Source organism: Cydia strobilella, chromosome Z (assembly GCF_947568885.1).
Source record: "Cydia strobilella chromosome Z, ilCydStro3.1, whole genome shotgun sequence".
NCBI lineage: Eukaryota > Metazoa > Arthropoda > Insecta > Lepidoptera > Tortricidae > Cydia > Cydia strobilella.
The window spans coordinates 52603140-52627879 of NC_086068.1; the positions used below are offsets into that span (position 1 = coordinate 52603140).

The window sequence follows — 24740 nt, forward strand, 5'->3', positions numbered from 1 at the left end:
TGGGCTTTGAATTATTTAGGGCAAAACAGCGGATGGCAGTGATGCTTCAGGAGATGAAGACAGTAAGGTAACTTTACCGGTATATGTACCTACATTTATATAATATTTTATTATTGTACAATTGAGGTTATATTCAAAACGCTTTATGTGATAGTGATATCGAACTAAGATGAGGCTGAAGGGGTAAGTCACTTTTTGCATAAGAAATCGATTGGATAGAACTGTGTAGTTTATCCCACTGTCCAAAGGTATATTAATATTACTATTCAAAAATAACCTTTTCCCCTCACTAGCTCGGAAAGCCGTCTTTTATCCTTTAAAACAAGCGGGGAAAAACGCATTTTATCCACTAGTGGGAAAGGTAATTTGACCTTGGATGGAGCGTGTTTAAGTAGCTTGACAGATAACAAAACGTAAAACGCTCATAATAATGGTTCGTTCGATATTAATTATCATTAACTAGATGGTTTGAGAATCTAATAAAAAATACCAGATTTAGCTTTATTTAATGATTTTAAGTCATAAACCTTAAAATTCCATAATAAACGTTTGTTTTTTAATAATTATGTTAAATATAATTCTGAACGCACAAGTTAAGTCGATGCAATTTCAAAACGCATCATTGACATTTCATACGTCAGAAATGTCAAGTCAACATTGTCAACATTGTCAACAAAAATTTTACTTAAAAACTTCTCATGTAAAAGTACAGAATTTCCAGAGATTTTTGTTATAATATCGTAAAAAAATGAGTGATTCCAGTTGATGAAGATGATCTATAGTGAGGCGAGTTTCCTCGCTATAGTGAGGGGAAAAGTTTTGTGTTACACACGGGTGCAAATGTAATTTTCCCCTCACTAGCTCGGAAAGTTGTCGTTTATCCTTCAATACAAGCGGGGAAAAACGCGTTTTATCCACTAGTGGGGAAAGTAATTTGACCTTGGATGGAGCGTGTTTAAGTAGCTTGACAGATAACAAAACGTAAAACGCTCATGATAATGGTTCGTTCGATATTAATTATCATTAAATAAATGGTTTGTAAATCTAATAAAAAATACCAAATTTAGCTTTAATTAAATGATTTTAAGTCATAAACCTTAAAATTAATGATGTTAAATATAATTCTGAACGCACAAGTTGAGTCGATGCAATTTCAAAACGCATCGTTGACATTTCATACATCAGAAATGTCAACATTGTCAACAATTTTTTTACTTAAAACCTTTTCTCACCGACTCGCGTAAAAATACACAACTTCCAGAGTTTTCTGTTATAATATCGTAAAGAAAAGAAGTGATGAAGATGATCTAACGCCTGTGGATGTTGCACTTTCCACGCTATAGTGAGGTGAAAAGTTTTGTGTTACACACGGGCGCAAATGTATTTTACTTCTCGTGTGTTGAAACACTCGCAACGCTCAGGATTCTATTTTAGAACCACTCGCTTCGCTCGTGGTTCAACTATAGAATCCTTTCGCTTGCTCGTGTTTCAATTCTACACTCGTGGGTAAAATATAACTGCACCCTTGTATAACAAATAACTATTACTTCTCGTGTGTTAAAACACTCGCTACGCTCAGGGTTCTATTTTAGAACCACTCGCTTCGCTCGTGGTTCAACTATAGAATCCTTCCGCTTGCTCGTGTTTCAATTCCACACTCGCGGGTAAAATACAACTTTGCACCCTTGTATAATAACTATTATTATTCAAAAAACTAACTTAAAAACAGTAATTTTCGTTTTAAAATACCTAATTACCTAATTATTATTATTTTGTCAAAGCAGATTTTGAATATTAACTTCTCACTGTATAATATAGGTATAAGAGATAAATCAATAAATCATCAGACTCGTATGTCGTTATAGTAGCGCACTCGCTGTTTGAATGATTATTTAAATAACACATTTTCAATATTTATACTCCTAATATTATTTAAGTCTTCCTCATTCAAGCTTATATTATGTTGTTATTCAAAAGAATCATTTTGATAATCTTATCTAACGGTCCGGCCGTGAGGCTGCCTTTCCACTGAGGCGGAGATAAGAAGAGATGCGACGAAATGGCATTGGTTGTAATTCAGCGGAGCGGAGATGTCGATTACAACCTATCGGTTCATCTCCGACTCAGTGGAAAGGCAGCCGTACAGTATAAACCATTGCCCTTTCGTATTCCACGTGCGTATTGTCTGAAGTCAAGCTTTGGGCTAAACCTTGCTTGCTTTTAAGCGCATGCTGCTTATGTATTAGACTTGTCAAGTTATCAATCATATCCGACTTGCTCATAAAGTATTTACGTTTTTAAGGCTTCTGGAGGCAAAACGGAAGCCGCGGAGAAGAAATTGAGCCACAAAGAGAAGAAGAAACTGAAGAAGATGCAAGAATACGAGAAGCAGATGGAGATGATGACAAAGAAGGGCGGGCAGGGCCACAGCGAGCTGGACGCCAACTTCACCGTCAGCCAGGCGCAGAAATCTGCTGGTATATTTATATGAATATATAATTAAATTATGAAAACTAGTTTCTGACCACGCTAACTTTGCACAAACTCTGCAATAAGAATCCATACATATCCCTAAAAACTCCATACTTGACGTAGCACTTGGCATGAAAACTTTGCATGGTCCGACGCTATTTACCATCTCTTTGTATGTGTCATTTTTTTAACACTTCATCAAATATCCTTTTACTCATTTCCAATTCCAACCTTCCTCTTCCAGGTCAAATGGCAGCGCTGGAGAACGCAGTAGACATCAAAGTCGAAAACTTTTCCATAGCAGCTAAAGGGAAAGACCTATTCGTGAATGCGAACCTGCTGATCGCTCACGGGCGTCGCTACGGTCTCGTGGGGCCGAACGGGCACGGCAAGACTACGCTGCTGCGGCATTTGGCTCAGCGTGCCTTCCCGCTCCCTCCCCATATAGACATACTGTTGTGCGAGCAGGAGGTCACTGCTAATGATATGAGCGCTGTGGAAACTATATTGGAAGCCGATGTTAAGAGGACTGGTGAGTTTTTGATAGTTGACTACAGATTTTCCTAAGGACATAATTCGGTCTCGGGGGGTCGAACGGGCACGGCAAAACCACGCTACTGCGGCATCTGGCCCAGGGCGCCTTCCCTTCCCGCTCCCTCCCCATATAGACATACTGTTGTGCGAGCAGGTCACTGCTAACGATATGTGCGCTGTGGAAACAATATTGGAAGCCGGTGTTAAGAGGACTGGTGAGTTTTTGATAGTTGACTACAGATTTTCCTAAGGACATAATTCGGTCTCGGGGGGTCGAACGGGCACGGCAAAACCACGCTACTGCGGCATCTGGCCCAGGGCGCCTTCCCTTCCCGCTCCCTCCCCATATAGACATACTGTTGTGCGAGCAGGTCACTGCTAACGATATGTGCGCTGTGGAAACTATATTGGAAGCCGGTGTTAAGAGGACTGGTGAGTTTTTGACATTCCTTCATTAAGGAAGGCACAATACAGTCAAATAATTGACGTATTACGGAAATATTTTACACGATACCGAATATGCCCTTAAGCGAATCCCCACTATTTTGGGACTACTCCTCACTGTACTTTGTTCATAGTAGCACAGTTGATAAAGTGTTATAATTACAAATTTTAATTTTAGAACTGCTCAAAGAGTGCAAAGAGTTGGAAGCTGAAACAGAGAAAGGAAATCTCAGCAAGCAAGAAAGATTAAATGAGGTAAGGCTATTATCAACTATCCATTTTAAACTTGCCCCATTACATGGTGCCAGAACACTGGATGGTACCGAAGTCACATGGGTGACTTGCCTTCCTATGTAAAACGGAGAAGTGGGTCAAATTTAACTTGCAAGTTTTGATTCAATTATGAACTGAAATAAATATAAACATATACTGAGATTAATAAAATACAACTAGAACATATACTATTAAAGCGAAAGTGTTCAAGGCTTCCAGTGCGCGAGGCAGTATTATAATGGGGTTGGCCGGTCGAAATAATTAGCAGATGGCGCCAGCATAGCTTGCCCTGTCAATCCCTAGAATTGTGTCAAATATTTGTTTTTTTAATGCCCTGGATGCCAGCCCTTTAAGCCAAATCTCATAGAAAAAGGGGCAAGCTATGATGGCGCCATCTCTGCAAACCTTTGACAGTTGCCAATCCCATGTCTGTTTTTTTATTCCATAGACTAAAATGCATGACTAAAATGACGTTTCATGTGTAAGACATGACCTTTCTTAGTACCACATGAAATGTCATTTTGGTCTACGGAACAAAAAAACAGAATACGTCAACAGTTTTCGCGACTAACGCCATCAAAAAATAAAAATAATTTGATTTGTTTAATAGTTGACTGGTAAGGATGGGAGAAACTAAATAGACTCCAGTAAAGCTAAAAACAATCTTTGGACCTCATCTCTATGGTATTTATGGGGCACATACAGGAATTGACTACATATTAATTGTCCGGAACAGAACAACAGTTTTCTTTGCAACCTTTCGTATTTGTGTAGTGGTTCAAAATCGTGGGTTCAAAGTTTCAAACCTCGGTCGTGCCGTATAGAGCAGAAAACATCTTTCTCGAAAAAGCACAAATAGATGACTTGCGAAATCTGTCAGGATCCGTATCAAACACAGGCGAAAGGTTAACTTAAATGAATAGTGTAGCATGCAGCCTACACAACAAAAACATTTAATTTTATACATAATTAGATAAAACCTATTTGTTCTTATATATTATCACATTAGTAAAACTAATCCGTTTTCCGATTTTTACTTAAATGTACGCAGTATTTTAGTTTATAAAAATTACATCCGTTTTAAGACGAAATGTTGGAAAACTTGGAAAAATCCAGAATTAGGTTGATTTTTAGTATGTGATTTTAAACGTTTTTTTCGGGCTTTGTTATTATTTTATTTTTAAAAACTTTATTATAGGTATATCACAAAGCGTACCTTTCTGATGCTAGTAAAAATTTTTATAGGTATATCTCTTACTGAAAATTATTTATCTACATAAATATGATTTAGCTTATGCAACTTCTAACACTGATTCCGCAGTGAAAAACGAGGATATAATTTTGTTACTGTTACCATTTTTCCCATAATCAGCAAACAATTACGCAACATATATATATTCGTTATTCTATTTATTTCGGGATTTTCGGGCAAAAAAAAAATCATGCATGGGTTAATGCGTACGATACAAGCCAGATATTAAGTTATTATAGCCGTGTGGTTGTACTCGTAGGTGTACGCAGAGTTGAAGGCGATCGGAGCGGACTCCGCGGAGCCGCGCGCGCGGCGCATCCTCGCCGGTCTGGGCTTCAGCCGCGAGATGCAGGACCGCGCCACCAAGAACTTCTCCGGTGGCTGGCGCATGAGGGTCTCGCTGGCGAGGTACCGACAACCCTACCCTACTACACTCGGACCAAGCTAACCCTGCATGCCATTTGCAATAATTACTAAGCGCCAGTTGCACCAACCACAATTAACAGACTGATTAACGTCAAGTAGCAGAGACCTATGAAACTTTCCATACAATAAAATTTAGCGAACGGTCAAACGGTGTCAGACGGTTTGGTGCAACCGACCCTAAGTGTGACCATGTCATCAATGTCATCTTTAATGAAAATAAGACGTTTATAATGACAAACTATAAACAACGATGACTATGATGCAGCGTACTACGTAGGCGAGCAACACGCGAACGCGAAGCGAAGCTATGCGACGCGTGGTGAATCAATCCTTACGTGGGCGATCTCGTTGCGAACGCGAACGCCGTGGGCCCGCCGCGCCGCTCGCTTCGCGTTCGTGAGTGTTCGCTTACGTAAGACGCAGCGTGACACTCCCTCACTTTGTTCTGTTGACGTCAGTGCAAAGTTAGCTTACACGGAGTCAACGAGCAGATTATCTTATCAGTGTCGGCGCCGAAGAAATTTGGCTATCCAATCTATTCAAATTTAAGGGAGGATCACGTGTTTTCTTCTCAATGCCTTCGCCTCCTTATACGACTATCCACCTATTCACTTCTATATTTGATCCGGATATAACTTTTCCTTAGGTTTCCCTTATCGCGAGAATTTTCTATTCTACTACTGTCGTATTCATTGTCAAAACATATTTCCCCCTTCTAGCATTTATGGTTTTTAATATACTTATTTTATATTTTCAGAGCTCTGTACATTGAACCTACGCTGCTAATGCTCGACGAGCCTACGAACCACTTGGATCTCAACGCCGTCATTTGGCTCGACAAGTAAGTACTGGTATTCATTGAAATGTTTAACTGAGGCGGTTGGTATTAAGGTCAGTCACGGACTGGTTAGGGCCACTTGCACCATTCACTATTAACCCGGGGTTAAACCTGGAGTTACCATGGTTACCAGTACTAATTGACACCAGGTTAACCCCGGGCAAAAAGAATAGAGTGTATAGAGAGTTACTGTCATGGTTAATTATGTAGCCACCCTACATTTACTGCCATCTTTCGACAGAAGATTAAAACTTTTAGAACGCCATTTGACTTGATCCTCATTCTTTCACTGATATGTATTAAATTTGTTAAATATCAGTGGGCCAAAGGTGCCATAGCGCGAAAAGATTGCTCCATACCTTTGGCCTAGTGTCGAGTAGATGGCGTTACTTTTTGATATTTAACACGCGTTTTATTTGGCGTTCTAACAGTTTTAATCTTCTGTCGAAAGATGGCAGTAAATTTACTGTTGCTACATAATTTACTTTGACAATCCGCCTGTATTTCAAATTCTCGTTTCCCCGGGTTAGTGGGATGAAGCAAGTGGCGCTTAAAGACTTGGCTTCATGAAGCTTATTGTATTAATGTTAAGTAAAAAAAAATTATAAGTATAAACTAGTTTTAGTCCCGAAACTCAGCTATCTTCTACTAGAAAATCATCGCGCAACTTCTTTACCAACCGCCTCAGATATATGGTAGACCTATAGAAGCAACTTTGGGAACATCTAAAATTATTTTTAAGAAATATTTTGATTTGTGTTTTTAACAAGTTTGGGAACAAATCAAATTATTGTAGTAAATATTTTGGTTTGTGTTTTTTAAGTAGTCACACTACTATATATAAATTAAAAACTGTAATAGATGTCATATATTAAAGAAAAAGTGACGAAGCCCTCCAGTGGTGAAGGCCGGATTCGAACCGGCGTCTTTAGCTATCGCGGCTAACGCCATGAACCCCTAGGCCACCCCGCCACCGTTGCCGCCGTTGTGTTTTTAAGTTATATTTAACCACATACTCACTACACTAAGACTATACATATATTACCAATAGAAGGTCCATCATCTCTCCCGAACCGCCCTTAACGCTAAACATGATATCGCCAGCTACCTCCAAGGCTGGAAGAAGACGCTGCTGGTGGTGTCCCACGACCAGTCCTTCCTCGACAACGTGTGCAACGAGATCATCCACCTCGACCAGCAGAAGCTGTTCTACTACAAGGGCAACTACTCCATGTTCAAGAAGATGTACGCGCAGAAGAGGAAAGAGCAAATCAAGGAGTATGAGAAACAGGAGAAGAGGCTGAAGGACTTGAAGGCGCATGGACAGTCTAAGAAACAGGCCGTATGTTTATTACTTAATTATAGTCTGTTTTTTAGGGTTCCGTACCTCAAAAGGAAAAAACGGAACCCTTTTAGGATCACTCGTGCGTCTGTCTGTCTGTCTGTCCGTCTGTCACAGCCTATTTTCTCCGAAACTACTGGACCAATTAAGTTGAAATTTGGTACACATATGTAAGTTTGTGACCCAAAGACGGATATATAACGTAAACCATAGATTAGTATATGTTATTACTGTAATAGATAAGAAACTCTCGGACATTTCACGTTCACGTCTCTACTAGTGCTGCCCCTAGCGGTCCTGCTCTCAACTAATGAGACTGTATATGCAGTAAACACGCACACATGTACACACACACACACACACGCACACGCACACGCTCACGCTCACACTCACACTCACACACATACTTATGGGTTCTTTACCTACAAGTAACAATTTTAATTTTGGAAACTGATTTATGTAGTTTTCTTTGTCGTACCAAATTCCATTTGTATATGCTTAGAAAACTACATAAATCAGTTTTCCAGAATAAATAAATGAAAACTTATGTTGAATCAAGTACAATATATTATTTATAAGTACCTACTTATTTACATACGTTCCATTCCAAGTAACTAAGACAAATGCAAATACAGCGTGAAAATATCTTAACAGCTAGTAGGTATTTACATATAGTATGTAACAATTTATTTCCTGACTATGTTTTAAATAATAATCAGAGGCAACCTATTTCATTTCTTCTTCTTGAAGTTCTTGATCCCAAAATAACTTGGAAAGCTTCATTGATCCAACATTTTGTTGATTTAATTTAGATCAATTTTTGGTCGGATATTTCATAGTTTTTAGAACATTCCAGCTTTTTATCCACAATTTGTGGTGCGGTCATCTGGGTGTTACAGCGCATAGGTCGATTTTTCCTTTTTTAGGTTCACTGAAATTGCCATTGACAAAATCGAAAAACTTATCGAAGAAAAGCATGATACCTGCCGTGTCGCAACTTTATTCTGGAAGCTTTTTAATACCTGAAAATATATTTACAGTTAAGATGTTATTAAAATTATAAAAAGATTATTTTATAGCGAAACAGGACAAGTGTTGAGCATGCATTTTAAGGGTGTGCTATTGTCACATTTAATGTTAGGTAACAAGAAATCAGTGAATCAGGATATAATTCATGTAAAATGTCGACAAAGGTAAACGTATTGTGGTTGGATTTTGTCATTAGATGTAGGTCTTTCCAATTTTGGCAGGTTGTAGTTGATTTATCAGATTAAGACCTAGCCACGGAAAACAGTATCTTAGTTATGATAATCAGAGCAACGTGTATCTAAAGACGGGCCTTACGGGTACTAAGAATGGTGCTAGTTCAACGGTTGTTATTTGAAATGTTACAATGTTCCATGTTCCATCGCAAACATTTCATAAATATGCTTTGCCCGAAGCCTCTATCAAAGCTTTTGATAAAGATGAAATAATAAATAAATGTTCCGGGGCACTATATATATATATACACTCGAGAATTTACTTACCTTGTCCTTGTACCGATGTACATACAAGAAGGTACACAGATTCGGCGCGGCCGCCATTGCTTTTCATCTTGCCTGCGTTGGTTTGGTTGAAAGTAAGAGCACAACTCAACACAACTCACAAGGTTGGTTGTGATATAAAGAAACGCTGTTAGTTAATATCTTAACATAAATCTGATCAAAAATATGTTTAAACGGAATTTATATTAAAAACCAATAATTTTAAAATTTCCCGTCAAACCAAACGTCATTTGGTTTTTTTATTCGTCTTAATACGTCAATCTGTCATTGTACGGTGTTTGCGCTACATATTAAAAAAACTACTTTTAAGTTTCAAATTTAGTTTGTTTCCTAGTTCATTTGCAACGTAAGGTTAGTAACACTATCAAAACATTTTTTATTAAAATAATATTCTTCTAGATTTAATTAAATACGATTAAATTACCTGCTTAGATATTTGTTTGGTATATTTAGTTTTCTACCATACACACACAAGAATGACATCTAGCCACACTCAGCCCTCCTTATGCTAAAAGGCGGTATCTCAAAAACGAGTGAACTGGAAATGGAACGTTATGATTAAAATTTAAGGTACTTATTTGCATTCAATCTTCAATTGAGATACCGCTTCTAGCTCAGCAGGGCACTAGACAGCAGGGGAATAGATGTCCAGCATAACCCAGAGATGGCATTATTATCAGCATTACATTACTCCTCTTCAGAGATACTATACCATGACGTAAACAAATTAATTTTAAACATGGGGGGTACTTTTGGGGGGTAAATATGAAAATAGAAAAATAAAGTTTTTCAAACTATATCGTGTTACATATCACACGAAAGAGCTTATTGTGAGAATCTTAAATATATATTTTTTATAATTTTAGGATAAACAGTTTAGAAGTGGTTGTGGTGGCTTGGTTTTTGATCCTACCCCTGCGGGTTTTTTAAAGACATTTCAATCACGTTTCACATAAAAAATACATTGTTTAAATTGTGTAATGTACGGAACCCTTGGAACGCAAGTCCGACTCGCACTTGGCCGGTTTTTTATATAAAGTACAACGCCATACATTTTCTATGCAAGAAAGACATGAGCGTTCTATACTATTTCCTATGGTTCCATATTACTTCACAGTAAAAAAAAAAACAGACCATATGATGTGTCATGACGCGTTTCCGTTCTTGCAAAGCTAGTGTGATATTGACATGATATTCAGCATTAGAAAGCTACTTCATGATTTGAGTAATTGTTTGAGAGTTATTTGCAAGGTGCAAAAGCGTTATGTTCATTATAATAATAGATGAAGTGTGTTTTAAGATAATAATTGCTTATTGCGAATGTGCTCATAAAATATACTAGTATATGTGTACATATATGCGATGCGATGCGATGCGCTGCGATTCCGATTGCCCATGTTAAGGTTCTATGGTGTGCAAGGCTTTTTTTCTGATCTCTAATATGTTGTTGGTTGGTATATCATACCAAAGAGGATATAATAAGATAGAGCGGTACTGTCATAGTAAATTTTGTAAACACTGTAAATTCACTGCCATCTATCGACATACTTTAAAACTAAAAATGAAGATTTATAAAAATAAGTTAAAATGTATTTAAATATGGATAAATGATTTTTTTATTTGCATTAATTATTTTTATATGTTTTTGACCCATGTTCTTTCACTGATATGCGTTAAAATTATAAATAACAAACGAAATCGTCAACGCCCTCTATACGAGAGTAGGCCAAAACTAGTGGCGCCATCTGATCGAGAATCAAATTTTCGTGATTTTCGAGGCACGTTTTTCCCTGAGACTGTATCTATCTATTACGGAGTTATATCTATCTTTGACCATACTTACTATCAATAAATCTTTGTGTATGTGGGTGTGGGTATGTATGTATGTAATTTATAAACACATGCACAAATTTAACTATTATACCCACCAATAATAGTTTGTGTGGTTGATCGCCTTTTAATACGCATAGTACAAGTCTTTCTTAATTTTGTACCAAGTCGATTTGAAAAAATATCTAGTTTAGAGAGTTAGGAGGTTCAAAATTCAAAATAAATTTTATTCGCTTTCAGGGTTAGAGACTTAAAGAGTCCTGGTAACGGAATTTATTTGTGTGTTTATCACAGATATTCGTTCCTGAGTTATGGATGTCTTCTATGTATTTAACTGTTTACCTATATCTATTATATAGGTATATCGTCGTATAGTATAGTACCCACAAAACAAACATTACTGGGCTTCCTGTGGGACTAGGTTGATCTTTGTAAGATTTTCCCAAAATATGTATTTATTTTATGGCATTAATATTTATGTTTTTAGGGTTCCGTACCTCAAAAGGAAAAAACGGAACCCTTATAGGATCACTCGTGCGTCTGTCTGTCTGTCTGTTTGTCCGTCTGTCACAGCATATTTTCTCCGAAACTACTGGACCAATTAAGTTGAAATTTGGTATACATATGTAAGTTTGTGACCCAAAGACGTACATGTAACGTAAACAAATTAATTTTAACATGGGGCCACTGTTGGGGGGTTAATAAAAAAAAAAAATAGTTTTTCAAACTATATCGTGTTACATATCAAATGAAAGAGCTCATTGTGAGCATCATCTCATCATCAATCTCAAATATATTTTTTTTATAATTTTAGGATAAACAGTGTAGAAGTTATTCAAGAAAATAGGCAAAAAATTACCACTTCCCCCCCCCCTTTATCTCCGAAACTTCTAAAATTTTGAAAAAAATACACAAAATAGATCTTTACCTATAGATCACAGGAAAACCTATTAGAAATGTGCAGTCAAGCGTGAGTCGGACTTAATTACTTAGTTTTTGATCCGACCCCTACGGGTTTTTTAAAGACGTCTCTCACGTTTCACATAAAAAATACATTGTTTAAATTGTGTAATGTACGGAACCCTTGGAATGCGAGTCCGACTCGCACTTGGCCGGTTTTTTTTACATAGCGCTGCTTTGTATTATCTTTATTTCTGTGATTCCTGCGTAATACAAACGAGTAACAAAGTATAACTTCAATATGAGTTCAGAGTTAATCATTTCCACGCGCATAACTCACTTGTTCTTGGCTGCGCGCTGCGCTAATTTAGGAACGCTGCGTGCTACTGCGTTATTACGGCGTTGCATAAAATATTGCTTTAATTACATGTTATAATATAATGTTCCGCAAATGCCTACAAAACGGAACATGAGATCCTCGCTGGTGTCTTTCACGTGCTTTTTTGCATTTGCTTTACATTTAGTTCATTTCATTCACGTGTGTGTATTGTATGTGGGTATGTTTCCCATAACTACTAAGTTGCTTTTGAGGAGTAAGGTGTAAATCACAAAACTTTATAAAAAGATTTGATGCACAAAAAAACCGTAGACGGGTTAAAGTTTTTCGAAAAATTTACTTGTATATTTTAATAAAATCTGCTTTAAGGGTTCCGTACCCAAAGGGTAAAAACGGGACCCTATTACTAAGACTCCGCTGTCCGTCTATCCGTCTGTCCGTCCGTCTGTCACCAGGCTGTATCTCATGAACCGTGATAGCTAGACAGTTGAAATTTTCACAGACGATGTATTTCTGTTGCCGCAATAACAAGAAATACTAAAAACAGAATAATATAAATATTTAAATGGGGCTCCCATACAACAAACGTGATTTTTTTGCTGTTTTTTTGCCGTAATGGTACGGAACCCTTCGTGCGCGAGTCCGACTCGCGCTTGGCCGGTTTTTGTAATTGTTATATTGGGAAGTTTTTTAGACTTGTTACGTCTGTCCTTGCATATTTGTAAAATATATGTGCATATTTTTTATTTTGTAAATCATGAATGTATTGCGGTATACTTAATGAGTGTGTGCTTCGCATATATTTACTGTCTTAAAAATATGAGTTGTAGTGGTGATGAGATGTGTACCGCCAGAAAGTGAGAGACCTAGTTATGCTACGCTACGTCGACTCCAGCACTAAAAGCGAGAATGATAATGATGAGTAGTGGTCGCATACATATTGATTTAAAAACACTTAGGATCTATGTAAAAGGCGCTTGCGAATTGCTGTTGAATGTATTTAATGTAAATGGCTGTTTTGCATTTGCTGACTCGTAACGCCAATATAAACACGTTAGATTTATTCCCTACCCCATTACTTTAGTAGTGTTTGTATACCTATTAAGTACTTTGACGTAATGTAGTTTAATTCCAAACGAATTTGTCACATGAGCAAAGCGTGCAGGTTATTATCATTTCTTTTTTCTTTACTAGCTGATTGAAGTTTTTTTTTATTTAAATTTTGATTATTCATAATATTCGCCCACAAACATTTAAAATGAACTAAGCTATCTTAGAAAACTATATTAATCATAAATCGTTTTATAAATTAGTTTAGAGATCTTTTTATGAATTTGTGATATTTTTAAGTGAAAATAACATGTAATTTCCAATTAAAAAACAAATATATCTATCTATCTGAATAAATACTGTATCCTGATATATTATATTATATCTATTAAATAATGGAACTGGAAAACTTAAGTGTATAATGTGTTCCCAAACAGGAAAAGAAACAGAAAGACGCGTTAACACGCAAGCAAGAAAAGAACAGAAGCAAGACGCAACGCGAAGAGGAGGAATCAGCGGTGCCTGTGACATTACTGCAGAGGCCCAAGGAATACCTCGTCAAGTTCTCGTTCCCTGACCCACCGCCGCTACAGCCGCCCATCCTGGGGCTACACAGTGAGTACTCTTATCATAAAACAGGGACAGATCCCGTTTGAATTAATCCTCTGAACGCTACGCCTATCGTGCGCGGCGCGGCGCGGCGCGGCGCGCCGCGTCATCGTGGAACTTGTCAGAATCCACCAAGATCTGATATTGGGTTGTCGCCGCGCGCGTCACTTGACATTTTTGGCGGTCCAAGGGTAAAGACATTAGTACATTTTACAACTAGTGTGAAAAGACATTTCACACGTGTTGTAAACGACGTTTTTTAATACAATTGCGAAAAAATAATAAATTAATATATCATTAGTAGAATCATACCACCAAACCAAACCAAAACCAAAAGTACCTATACAGCCCGCGATACGCGAGCTGCCGCAGCCCGCGATACCTTCATACTCGTGCGCGCCCCGGCCGCGGCCGCCGCGGGCCCGGCGCGGGTTGGTCAACGACACCTCCTCATAACTCATGAGGCCCTGGTACCTGCTCCGCGCTAAATTCAATTTTAACTGCGTTTCGAAAGTATAGTTTGGAACTAAAAAGTAAAAAGAGAGAAATTGAGCTTCTCACACGCTACGCAGCCACAAAAAGTACCACTTTTTGAGCAACTGTATTAAAAAAATTATTATGAACAGATGCAGGTATGCATATCGTTAGTTAAAATCAAGTCAACCCCATAACTCGCTAAACGCCGTTGAACGAGACAAAGAGGTTTGCAACTTAACCCATGATGTTTTAGCGTATTTGCAATATGTTACTATGTGGCAAAGACCTAACTCCGTATAAGATGAATACACTCTAAGGAAAAAACGTGCCTCGGAAATCAAGAAAATTGGATTCTCGCACAGATGGCGCTACCACCAATATCAACCTTTGGCCTATTCTCGGCTAGATGGCGTTGACGGTTTCGATTGTTATTTAACAATTTTAACACATATCAGTTAAAGAACATGGGGCTACAACAGTACCCCTCTATCCTATATATTCTCTTTGCTACGTGATTACTACTGTTTTTTTGTCATTTAATATTAGTTAGAATAAAAGTATTAAAATATATTATTTAATACTGTACCTGTTAAAGTTTTTCAACGAAACTGCGTAGCTTATGCGGTAGGCTAGGATTTCTTTTAAGGCTATATAACTTGCTTGGCATTGGCACCCACAACCACAAATACAAGATCTATTTAATTTGTAGACGTGGACTTCAACTTCCCCGGTCAGAAGCCGCTGCTAAAGCAGGTGGACTTCGGTATAGACTTGAACTCGCGCGTGGCCATCGTCGGCCCCAACGGCGTGGGCAAGTCCACCTTCCTCAAGCTGCTGGTGGGCGAGCTGAGCCCTGTCCGCGGCGAGCTCATTAGGAACCACAGGCTGGTAAGATACCTGTCGAACTCAATACTATACACACTTATAAAGCCATCGATAATTGTCATCGGGTCAGGATCTGAAGATGGAATTTTGGAGAAATAGGGAAATCTTCAAAATATAATGTGTTTATAATGATTTGGGTATTTTTTATAGTAACGCATGCTCCCGAAAAACTCCTGATGAAGACCCAAAATAATGGCATACTGTTTTATTATTATTTGTTAAAGGTTATTTGAATCTGTACTGTGTGATTTGCAGAGGATAGGCAGGTTCGACCAGCACTCCGGCGAGCACCTGACGGCGGAGGAGACGCCCGCGGAGTACCTGCAGCGGTTGTTCGGGCTGCAGTACGAGAAGGCGCGCAAGGCGCTCGGTACCTTCGGCCTGGCCAGCCACGCGCACACCATCAAGATGAAGGACCTCAGCGGCGGCCAGAAGGCCAGGGTGGCGTTGGCCGAGCTCACCAATATGGCGCCCGACGTTGTCATTCTTGTAAGTTCCACTTCACTGAAAGCAATGATTGCATAACATTAACAAAATATTTTGTTACTACTTATCCAAAAATTGGGACTAGCGAACTATGTGTTACACCAGCCAACAGATTGGTTTGTAACAACTAAATCAGGTGTAAGATATTAATCAAAAAATTTTTTTTCTTTATTAACGAGTTCGGCTAATTATTATTTTCAGTGTTGACCAATTATAAATTTAATAATCTAACCTAGGATGAAAGCTGCTTTACAGCGTGAATGCCTTTTTACTGTTTGGCCATCGGACCTTCTTACCCAGAGAGAAAAGTAAAATTTGTTCTTATTACTCAGGTTCCCTCACGATAGTTTCCTTTACCGAAAAGCGACTGGTAAATATTAAAATAATTTTTGATTAGACACATAAGTTTCAAGAGACCCATGGCGTCTGGAAGTCCGGACCTTGAAAGTAGTGCGCCTTACGGCCTACGCCTTACCGGTAGGCCACTAAGGGCCGGTTGCACCAAACCACCTGCTAACGTAAGCACAGTTCGCTAAATTTTAACGCTTACGTGGGGGTCTTATCGATTGCTAAATAAAATGCGTTGCACCCACTATAAAATAACAGAACGTAATCGCTAATCGTGTTGCCGTATTATGAACGCAATCCTACCAATTTTTTTATGGTAGAATTATTTTATCATATTGCAACCCAGTCATAAATGCCAAAGTTGTCAACATTTTCAACAAACAGAAAACTTTTTTGGGGCGAACTAAACTTTCTTTGCAGCTTTTAAATCTAAACATTCAACAATGTATGCCATTCCTACATACATATATTTAAGAACAATGTATTTTCATGGCACTTTCAAGTGAAATTTCTGACTATGATTGTTCAATGGCCAAGTTGTGCTTTCCAAGCTAAAGCCGAAATCAAACTGGGAGATACATTGCCGGTAAGTTATCTTATTAGTTTAATACTTGTCGCTTATTACTTTCAAGAGCCCAAGGCAAGGACAAGCCATTACCTTTACCATGCCTTTACCTTTAAGCTGTGAACTGGCTATGAAGCAAAGTTCATACCTTTCTGTAGCAATTTTTCTTTCATACCCAGGCAGTCCAGGCTCAATTTGGCAATAACATTTTTGACATAATTAGGCATACCTAACAGCTTATTAGTAGTACAACACTCGTTACTTTTGTACATTAATTTAAAGCTGCTTGTTGTAAGCATTTTCTTTTTACCAGTAGTTAAAGAGAAACACAAAATATTTTTACGGATAATATAACATGATGTTGCTTTCTTTTCAGGATTGATTTTAATCATTTGATATGGAATACAAAGATGAAAGGAATTTACAAGTGAATCAACTCAAGAATACGAATGTCATATGCATAGGTAGAACGAAATTTTAGTGGTTTAAAGTAACTGCAAGAAACTTGTATAATTAAAAATAAACTATTGATAATATAGTCTTATTTTCATTTTTGATAATAAAGTATGTTTCTAGTTACCTTATGTAACTTTATTTATCTGGCACTACTATAAGTACCTATTCTCTTTAGACTGCAGATTGACTAATGAAGGTAAGAGGTTATCTGGAGCTTATTTCAAATTTAATAACATAAGTATGTATATTTTCTGTCATAATGGTAATTTGAATGAATTATTTCCTATATTTCTTGGGTGGATATAAATTATCTATATAAACATGGCCTAGTGTGAAGTAGTAAATATAGGTCTACCACTTATCTCATATGGTTGGTTACGAAGTTGCACGGTGATTTTCTAGCAGAAGTCAGTTTTAAGACTAAAACTTTTTTATGCTACTTTATTATTAAGTAATTTCACACTGATATGATATTCTTTTTGATAACAAATTGGCTAATAGAAGTAAAAGGTTACCCGGAGCCCGGAGAGTACTTAAATCAACAAATCACAGACTTATTTCTCAATCATAATGGCTTAGTTCCAACTATTATTCTTTTTTCTTGGGTTGTAGATAAATAATCTATATAAACATGCATGGCCTATTGCAAAGTTTCTGACATGAGGATGGTAAACTATATAAAATAAATATAACAGAAAGGGGCTTTTCTTGACTGAACTCAGAGCTATTGAGGTAGGTTAGGTTTTTAAATTTAGGGACTTCAGGTAGGGGTAGGGAATTGTATAGTCAAGTGAAAAATATGGGTGCATACATCTGACTCAAAAATATGTCCTATAGCTCTTTTATTAGCAAATCAAGAACTTTAGAACAATCCTAAGTAAGCAGTACACACCTGTATTCTTACACTTGACTGTAGTAGTGTGTATGTGCAGTACCTAACCTATTTGGCCGAACTAGTTTATGATTGTCCAGATACAGTTTCTTCACACTAAAATACTTGATTTCATATTTCGTATCTTGTTTTATTTACGTTTATAGTTCTAAATATAGTTCACTTATGTTGCGGGTTCTGATTTCTTCACAGGTCAACTTTGGGACCATCATGCCCCAATATAGTTGTCATCTCACTGTTTTTGACTATCGTAGTTAATAGGTCAATAATATTTCTATAGGTTTTATCACTTTTATCTTGATTCCAATAAACACAGAGCCTTTTAAATTGATTTTAATGACTATTCTGTCGATAAATAGTTTTCATTACATGCCGTCGAGTTTCATTTTATGGGACGTATTTGCTAACCTGTAATAGCATCAATCTGGTCTTATTCTCAACTTAAACTCATTCTGCACTCGATCTCAATTTAAAACGCACACTTTTCCTTTAAATATCAAAATAAATTAATGTATTTATGAAACACAAGTCGTCTCGCAACTAAAATGACATTTATAACCAATAAGTCAACTGTCAGACGTTTTTGCGTTTAGATATTTCCACCTTTTTATTGTTATAAATAATTTTTTAATAATTTACTTTACGTATTACTCAAATTATTGAATAATCAAACATAAATTCATGAAATACTGGCCTTTTCCAAAAAGTGCCGCCATATCTATCGAAAGATTTGCTGTTAACCAGTGGTCTACGACCGGTTAAGTGCAGCGTTACTTTTTAACAGACACATAGCGTGGTGCAACCCAAATATGCAGTTAACGTTCGCTAGCGCCATTTTTAACCATGATCAGTACATCAAATGGGCATGGTGCAACCCGCCCTAAGGGTCAGTTACACCGAGCCGTTTGTCACCGTTAAAGCGTCCGCTAAATATTTTAATACGTGTAGTTTCATAGTTCCCTGCTGTGTGAAGATGATCCGTCCGTCAAGTGTGGTAGGTGCATCTGGCCCTTAGGCTAGGCATTAGGCAATGATTGAATGCTAACTCAAGACTCACATGGCTAACATCAACCTAATCACTGCACAATGTCGTATCAAAGACCTAATATGTAACTCCGTATAAGATGAATACAGGCTAAGGAAAAAACGTGCCTCGGAAATCAAGAAGAATTGATTCTCGGACAGATGGCGCCTACACCTTTGGCCTATTGGCTAGATGGCGTTGACGGTTTCGTTTATTATTTAACAATTTTAACACATATCAGTGAAAGAACATGGGTCAAAAATCATATAAAAATAATAAATATAAATAAAAAAATCATTTATCCATATATAAATATTTTTTTTGATATTTTTATTTTTAGTTTTAATCCTGTGTCGATAGATGGCAGTGAATTTACTGTGGCTACAAAATTTACTACATAAAAATAAGTGCATTCCCGTCGCCAGGGAGGTTTTGGGATTATAATAAGCAACTTTTACTATGCAACCAACCCCGAATTCGCGAAAAAAATTTTGGTTGTTTCATACATTTTGGTGGTATGTGAGTATACGGGAGGGCAAATTTTTTTCGCGATTTCGGGGTTGGTCCCGTAGTAAAAGTTGCCCAGTATAATCCCAAAACCTCCCTGGCAACGAGAAATGCATTTATTTTTTAGCCACCCTGTATATAAATTTTTTGGTATTTTTACATACATTATCATTTTTAGTTTTAATCGTGTGTCGATAGATGGCAGTAAATTTACTGTGACTACAAAATGTACTATGACAGTAACCCACTATACTATCTATATCTATTCTCTTCTTGGTGATATGAAAGCAAAACTTCCACTGTAAGTTGTGTGACACAGGACGAGCCGACGAACAACCTGGACATCGAAAGCATAGACGCGCTAGCGGAGGCCATCAACAACTACAAGGGCGGCGTGGTGATCGTGTCCCACGACGAGCGGCTCATCAGGGAGACTGACTGCGCGCTCTACGTCATCGAGGACAAGACCATCAATGAGGTCAATATATAATATTTACACTTTGACATATCATCATTTATTTATTCATCGACTAACTTACATTAACAGGTATACCAAACATGTAAGTTATAGCTAGGTTACTATAGGTACATTGTACATAATTTAACAAGACAAGACGAAACGGATAAACTGTAGAAACATAACAAATTATTGTATCACTACTGTACTATATACATGACTAATAATACTAAATTATGACGGTATAGTCGTGGGTGTGGAGATCGACTCCAAAAACCGAGTTGCAGTGGCTAGGAGTCTCGGTTCCTTCTGTGAGAATATGTCTGTCAGGGGGTCGAATAGAAGAATACTATTTATGTGATTCAGTGCTACATATAGAGGGCTAGTGACTAAAGTTACTGTGTTGGTGCTGGGAATTATAAAAAGAGGTGTGGGGCGAGGTCGAAGAGTAGTTCTCACAAATAGACACTCGTTATGAGTTCCAGATGTTACTTATGATTAGGAAATGCGATAACCGAACCGACAAAAGTTCATAACCGGTTTCGGTTACGGCTATGCCCGAAAAATAACCGATAATCGGTTACGGTTATTTTTGACAAAAAATTATAAATTTACAATCAAGTAGGTAATCAAAAAATTTCGAAAATAAAGGTACAGTATTAGGGAATGTGAATGTCTTCGTTTTTTAATAAAACACACAAAATAAAGTAAAAGTGAAAAGATGATCTTGGACGTGGTACAATATTCAATCTAAATATTTCATAGATTAGGTATATTTCGTTATTAAAGTACACGAATGACAAAACTTTTAGTCACAGCCAAAAAGGCAGGATTTTGTAGTCATTAGAAGACCAATTCATAGAATTTAAGACATAAATAAATAGCCGAAAATAACTGTAACCGGTTATTTGAGTATCCAATAATCGATTATGAATTTTTGTCAAAATAATCGGTTATAACCGATTACTTCGGTTACAATGAGAAATGAGAACCTGTTTCATCTAAATATTTATTAACCTGGCTCAACTATATCAAAGATAGATATAACTCCATAATAGATGGATACAGTCTAAGGAAAAAACGTGCCTCGAAAATCAAGAAAATTGAATTCTCGAACAGATGGCGCCACTACCTTTGGCCTACTCTCGGATAGGTGGCGTTGACGGTTTCGTTTGTTATTTAACAATTTTAACGCATATCAGTGAAAGAACATGGGGCTATAACAGTACCCCTCTATCCTATATATTCTCTTTGCTACGTGATTACTACTGTTTTTTTGTCATTTAATTTCATTAAAATGTCATTCAAATAATATAAAAATAATTAATGCAATTAAAAAAACATTTATCTATATATAAATACATTTTTTGATATTTTTATTTTTAGTTTTAATCGTGTGTCGATAGATGGCAGTGAATTTACTGTGGCTACAAAATTTACTATGACAGTACCGCTCTATTCTATTATATCCTCTTTGACTGTATATTTATTAACCTGGTTCTGGTTCAACTATATATTTGTCACAGGTTGACGGCGATTTCGATGACTACCGCAAGGAGCTGCTGGAGAGTCTCGGCGAGACCATCAACTCGCCCTCCATCGCCGCCAACGCCGCCGTGGCGCAGTAAATCTAACACCACGAATTTGTCTAACCACTTCAGCCACCTCAAAAATATGTATACTATTTTGTTTCGAATATTATTCCCCAGGCATTAGCGCCTAAGCGTATACATATTGTTGGATGTGACTGCGTACTGACGCGCATACAGTCAAGTAAGATTGAAGTACCCAAAAAGTCAAATTGTAATAAGACATAGAAAAAGATCGTGATAACTAAAAAACAAGCGAGTTTTTTTAGCTTATTTCTACAACACGATTTATCTTACGTAACGTGAGATTTTTTTTGTATTTAAAAATAGCAGAACTAAAAGTGGGGTTTTTAGAAAGTATGACGTAGAACCGAGGCACTAATATTTTTTTTACAAATTTTTACAAGCATTAATAATAATTATAAATTACAAATATGGAATCAATGAAATATTTTATTTAAATCTCAGATAAAATATCAAATTAGCCGTGTGACGGAAATCATGGTTGTGGCGCTTGTGGCAGATTATGTATTAGCAGATATATGTTAGAAAAATATACTTATTTGATGTAATTATAATAGGGTTGTTTCCACATGTTGACTTTTAACTAAATCTAGTTAAATATATAGAAAATGAGCAGTTTCTCGCAATAAATTGGAAACTTTAAAAATACATGGGAATAATAAACAAATACAAGACTTCAAGTAAAAAAAAAAACTTCCAAATAGTAGAAAAATAATGGTACCATTCGATTCCTTACATTATATTAAAAAAAAAATTGTAGAGCAACAATATTTAACCGACAAAATCGCAATTTACTTGTTTTTTACGGTTTCTAAGCAATAGCGACGTTACATGCTGACGTCACGGTGTAATGCCAATTTGTTAGAAGCGTTTTGTCAGTATAGTGCGGGTGCCAGACTTTGACCAGTTTGACCATCATTTGAGACTTCGTATTGCTTTAAGACAATGGGTCCCATACAGACATTTAATCCTCAAAACAAACCTGATCGACTGATACCATTAATAAAAAATTGTGGAATACCCTATTGTAAAATCCTTTTTAATACAGTTGCTCAAAAAGTACTACTTTTCGTGGCTGTTTAGCGTGTGGAAAGTTGGTTTTCGCGAACTAGTGCTTTTTACTTTTCCAATTTTTTTAAATTTATACTTGTTCCAATTCATAATTAGTTTCCTTTAAACGTCGTAATCAACATAAAAACCTACTGTTAATGTAAGAATACGAAAAATATGCATATTTCATATTTTATTACTTACCTCTTCATCATTATAAGTATTACACGTTTATTTTTTAATGTTGAAAAACTGTTCTTAATAAGTTGTCTGAATGGAACGGAACGCCTGTCAAAGAAGAGGCGTATTTTCTTACTGCAAGTATGTTTTAAGTTTCCAAAGGCAACATTCGATATTGTTTTTAAAAATATACGATACACAAATAATCGTAAATAACGATATTGGTTGTATTGATTGATTGATGGATCATTTATTTGTCAATATGGGTTACAGAGGTCTTAAAACTATTTACAATATGTAATTACATAGGATCTCCACATTGTGCCTACAAACTGGCATACAAATTAAATTAAACTAGCCTAAGTCCATTCATATTATATTAACTTAACTATTAAGGAACTCGCCCACACTGTAGAAACATTTCCCACACAGCCAAGCTGTCATCATGTTCTTAAATGTTGTATTCTTTTCCCCTTTAAATTCATCCGGTAACTTATTATAAATTGTAATGCACATGATGTATGAATTTTTAGATGCTAATTCTAGTTTTGTAGCTGGTTTGTGTAATTTATGTTTATATTGTTGTCTAACATTACGAGAGCTCATCTGTTGTGCTTCTATGAATTCATCTTTATATTTATGAACAAACATACAGACCTCAGCTATATACACGCAAGCAACAGTTAGAATATTGTGCTGTATTTAGGTAATAATAGTACAATGTTTTAATATTTACAATTGTTTCTGTCTTATAGAACATGCATTTGAAAAAAAAACTCATTGAAGTGGGTTCGATAATAATAACAAAATCTATTCTAGTCGAATAAAAGCTAGAAAAACACCTCTTCATAATGTCAATGTCAATGATGTCACAGAATTAATCATATAAAAAGTTTCGAATTCCATTCCTTAATACTTGTTGTTTTTCTTATTTTTTCGCAACTGTATTAAAAAACGTCGTTCGATACACGTGCGAATATGTCATTCTTCACTCGTCCCGAGTCTTGCCACTCGCCTACGGCTCGTGGCAAGATATCTCGGTACTCGTGGAGTAATGACATACTTTCCGCACTAGCATCGAAATGTACTATTTTTATTCGTCAACCCAATAAATAGCCAACCTCGTTACTAAATAGCTAATTGATATTTTTACATGTAATTGAATGTTAGATTAATTCAATGTGATTAGTGCATTTTTTACACCCCCAATATGTTTTTAATTAATTTTTTTTTTTTACATGTAATTGAATGTGATTGAATACATTTTTTAAACCCCCAATATATTTTTATTATATTTGTTTTGTTTTGAAATTCTCGCAACGTTAATGATTCCTCCTATCGAACCACTTGGTATTATTTAACGCACAGGCGAATTTAATAGTAATGCCAAAAATATTATACAAACCAATTTATTTTCAATACCTATATCATAATTAATTTCAAGTTAAAATATTTGTTATTATTCATATAGGTAAGGCTAAAGGTTTTAAATAGTCAAATTGTGGGTCAAAAACATTCGGGAAAACGGGCGACTTTCTTGTGGACATAATAAAAGTTAACGATTTATGTACATTTTACTAAGGCTAGCATCATACGGATTTTAAGAAGTAAAAGGATTGAATATGCCTATTAGTGTCCAGCAAGAAAATTTGGCTTTAAAGTTCTTTTATCTCATGATGTCCAGTGCAAAGAAAAAAAGTATTGATGCTATTGAAGAATGCCATTTTAATGAAATTGAATGGATGGGATATATGGCAACACGTCGTTGACGGCTTAACTTTAGGCGATAAGTCGTAATGTGGTCGTAATGGCGTCACCCAAAAGTGGCCAAGGCACAGATTCGTTTCTATCTTGGGCACACCAAGTGGTACTAACACTGAATCGGTCTTCATGAGATTTAGTAGTAGCATGGCCCTGCCTGGCCGTCATCAAGGCTTAACTTGCTT

General features: G+C 36.5%; 1 protein-coding gene across 1 annotated transcript in view; it reads left to right on the top strand.

Annotated features, from left to right (window-relative positions):
• LOC134754092 (ATP-binding cassette sub-family F member 1) overlaps nucleotides 1–24067 on the top strand; it is a 37151-nt gene extending 13084 nt beyond the window's left edge. Inside the window, exons 7-18 of the mRNA XM_063690167.1 lie at nucleotides 20–67; nucleotides 2303–2477; nucleotides 2717–3004; nucleotides 3629–3705; nucleotides 5235–5383; nucleotides 6159–6242; nucleotides 7344–7581; nucleotides 13683–13860; nucleotides 15041–15219; nucleotides 15472–15705; nucleotides 19814–19972; nucleotides 21478–24067. Coding sequence (XP_063546237.1) covers nucleotides 20–67; nucleotides 2303–2477; nucleotides 2717–3004; nucleotides 3629–3705; nucleotides 5235–5383; nucleotides 6159–6242; nucleotides 7344–7581; nucleotides 13683–13860; nucleotides 15041–15219; nucleotides 15472–15705; nucleotides 19814–19972; nucleotides 21478–21579 — 1911 coding nt within the window. The 3' untranslated portion in view covers nucleotides 21580–24067. The remainder of the gene's footprint in view (nucleotides 1–19; nucleotides 68–2302; nucleotides 2478–2716; nucleotides 3005–3628; nucleotides 3706–5234; nucleotides 5384–6158; nucleotides 6243–7343; nucleotides 7582–13682; nucleotides 13861–15040; nucleotides 15220–15471; nucleotides 15706–19813; nucleotides 19973–21477) is intronic.
• Nucleotides 24068–24740: the final 673 nt, after the last annotated feature.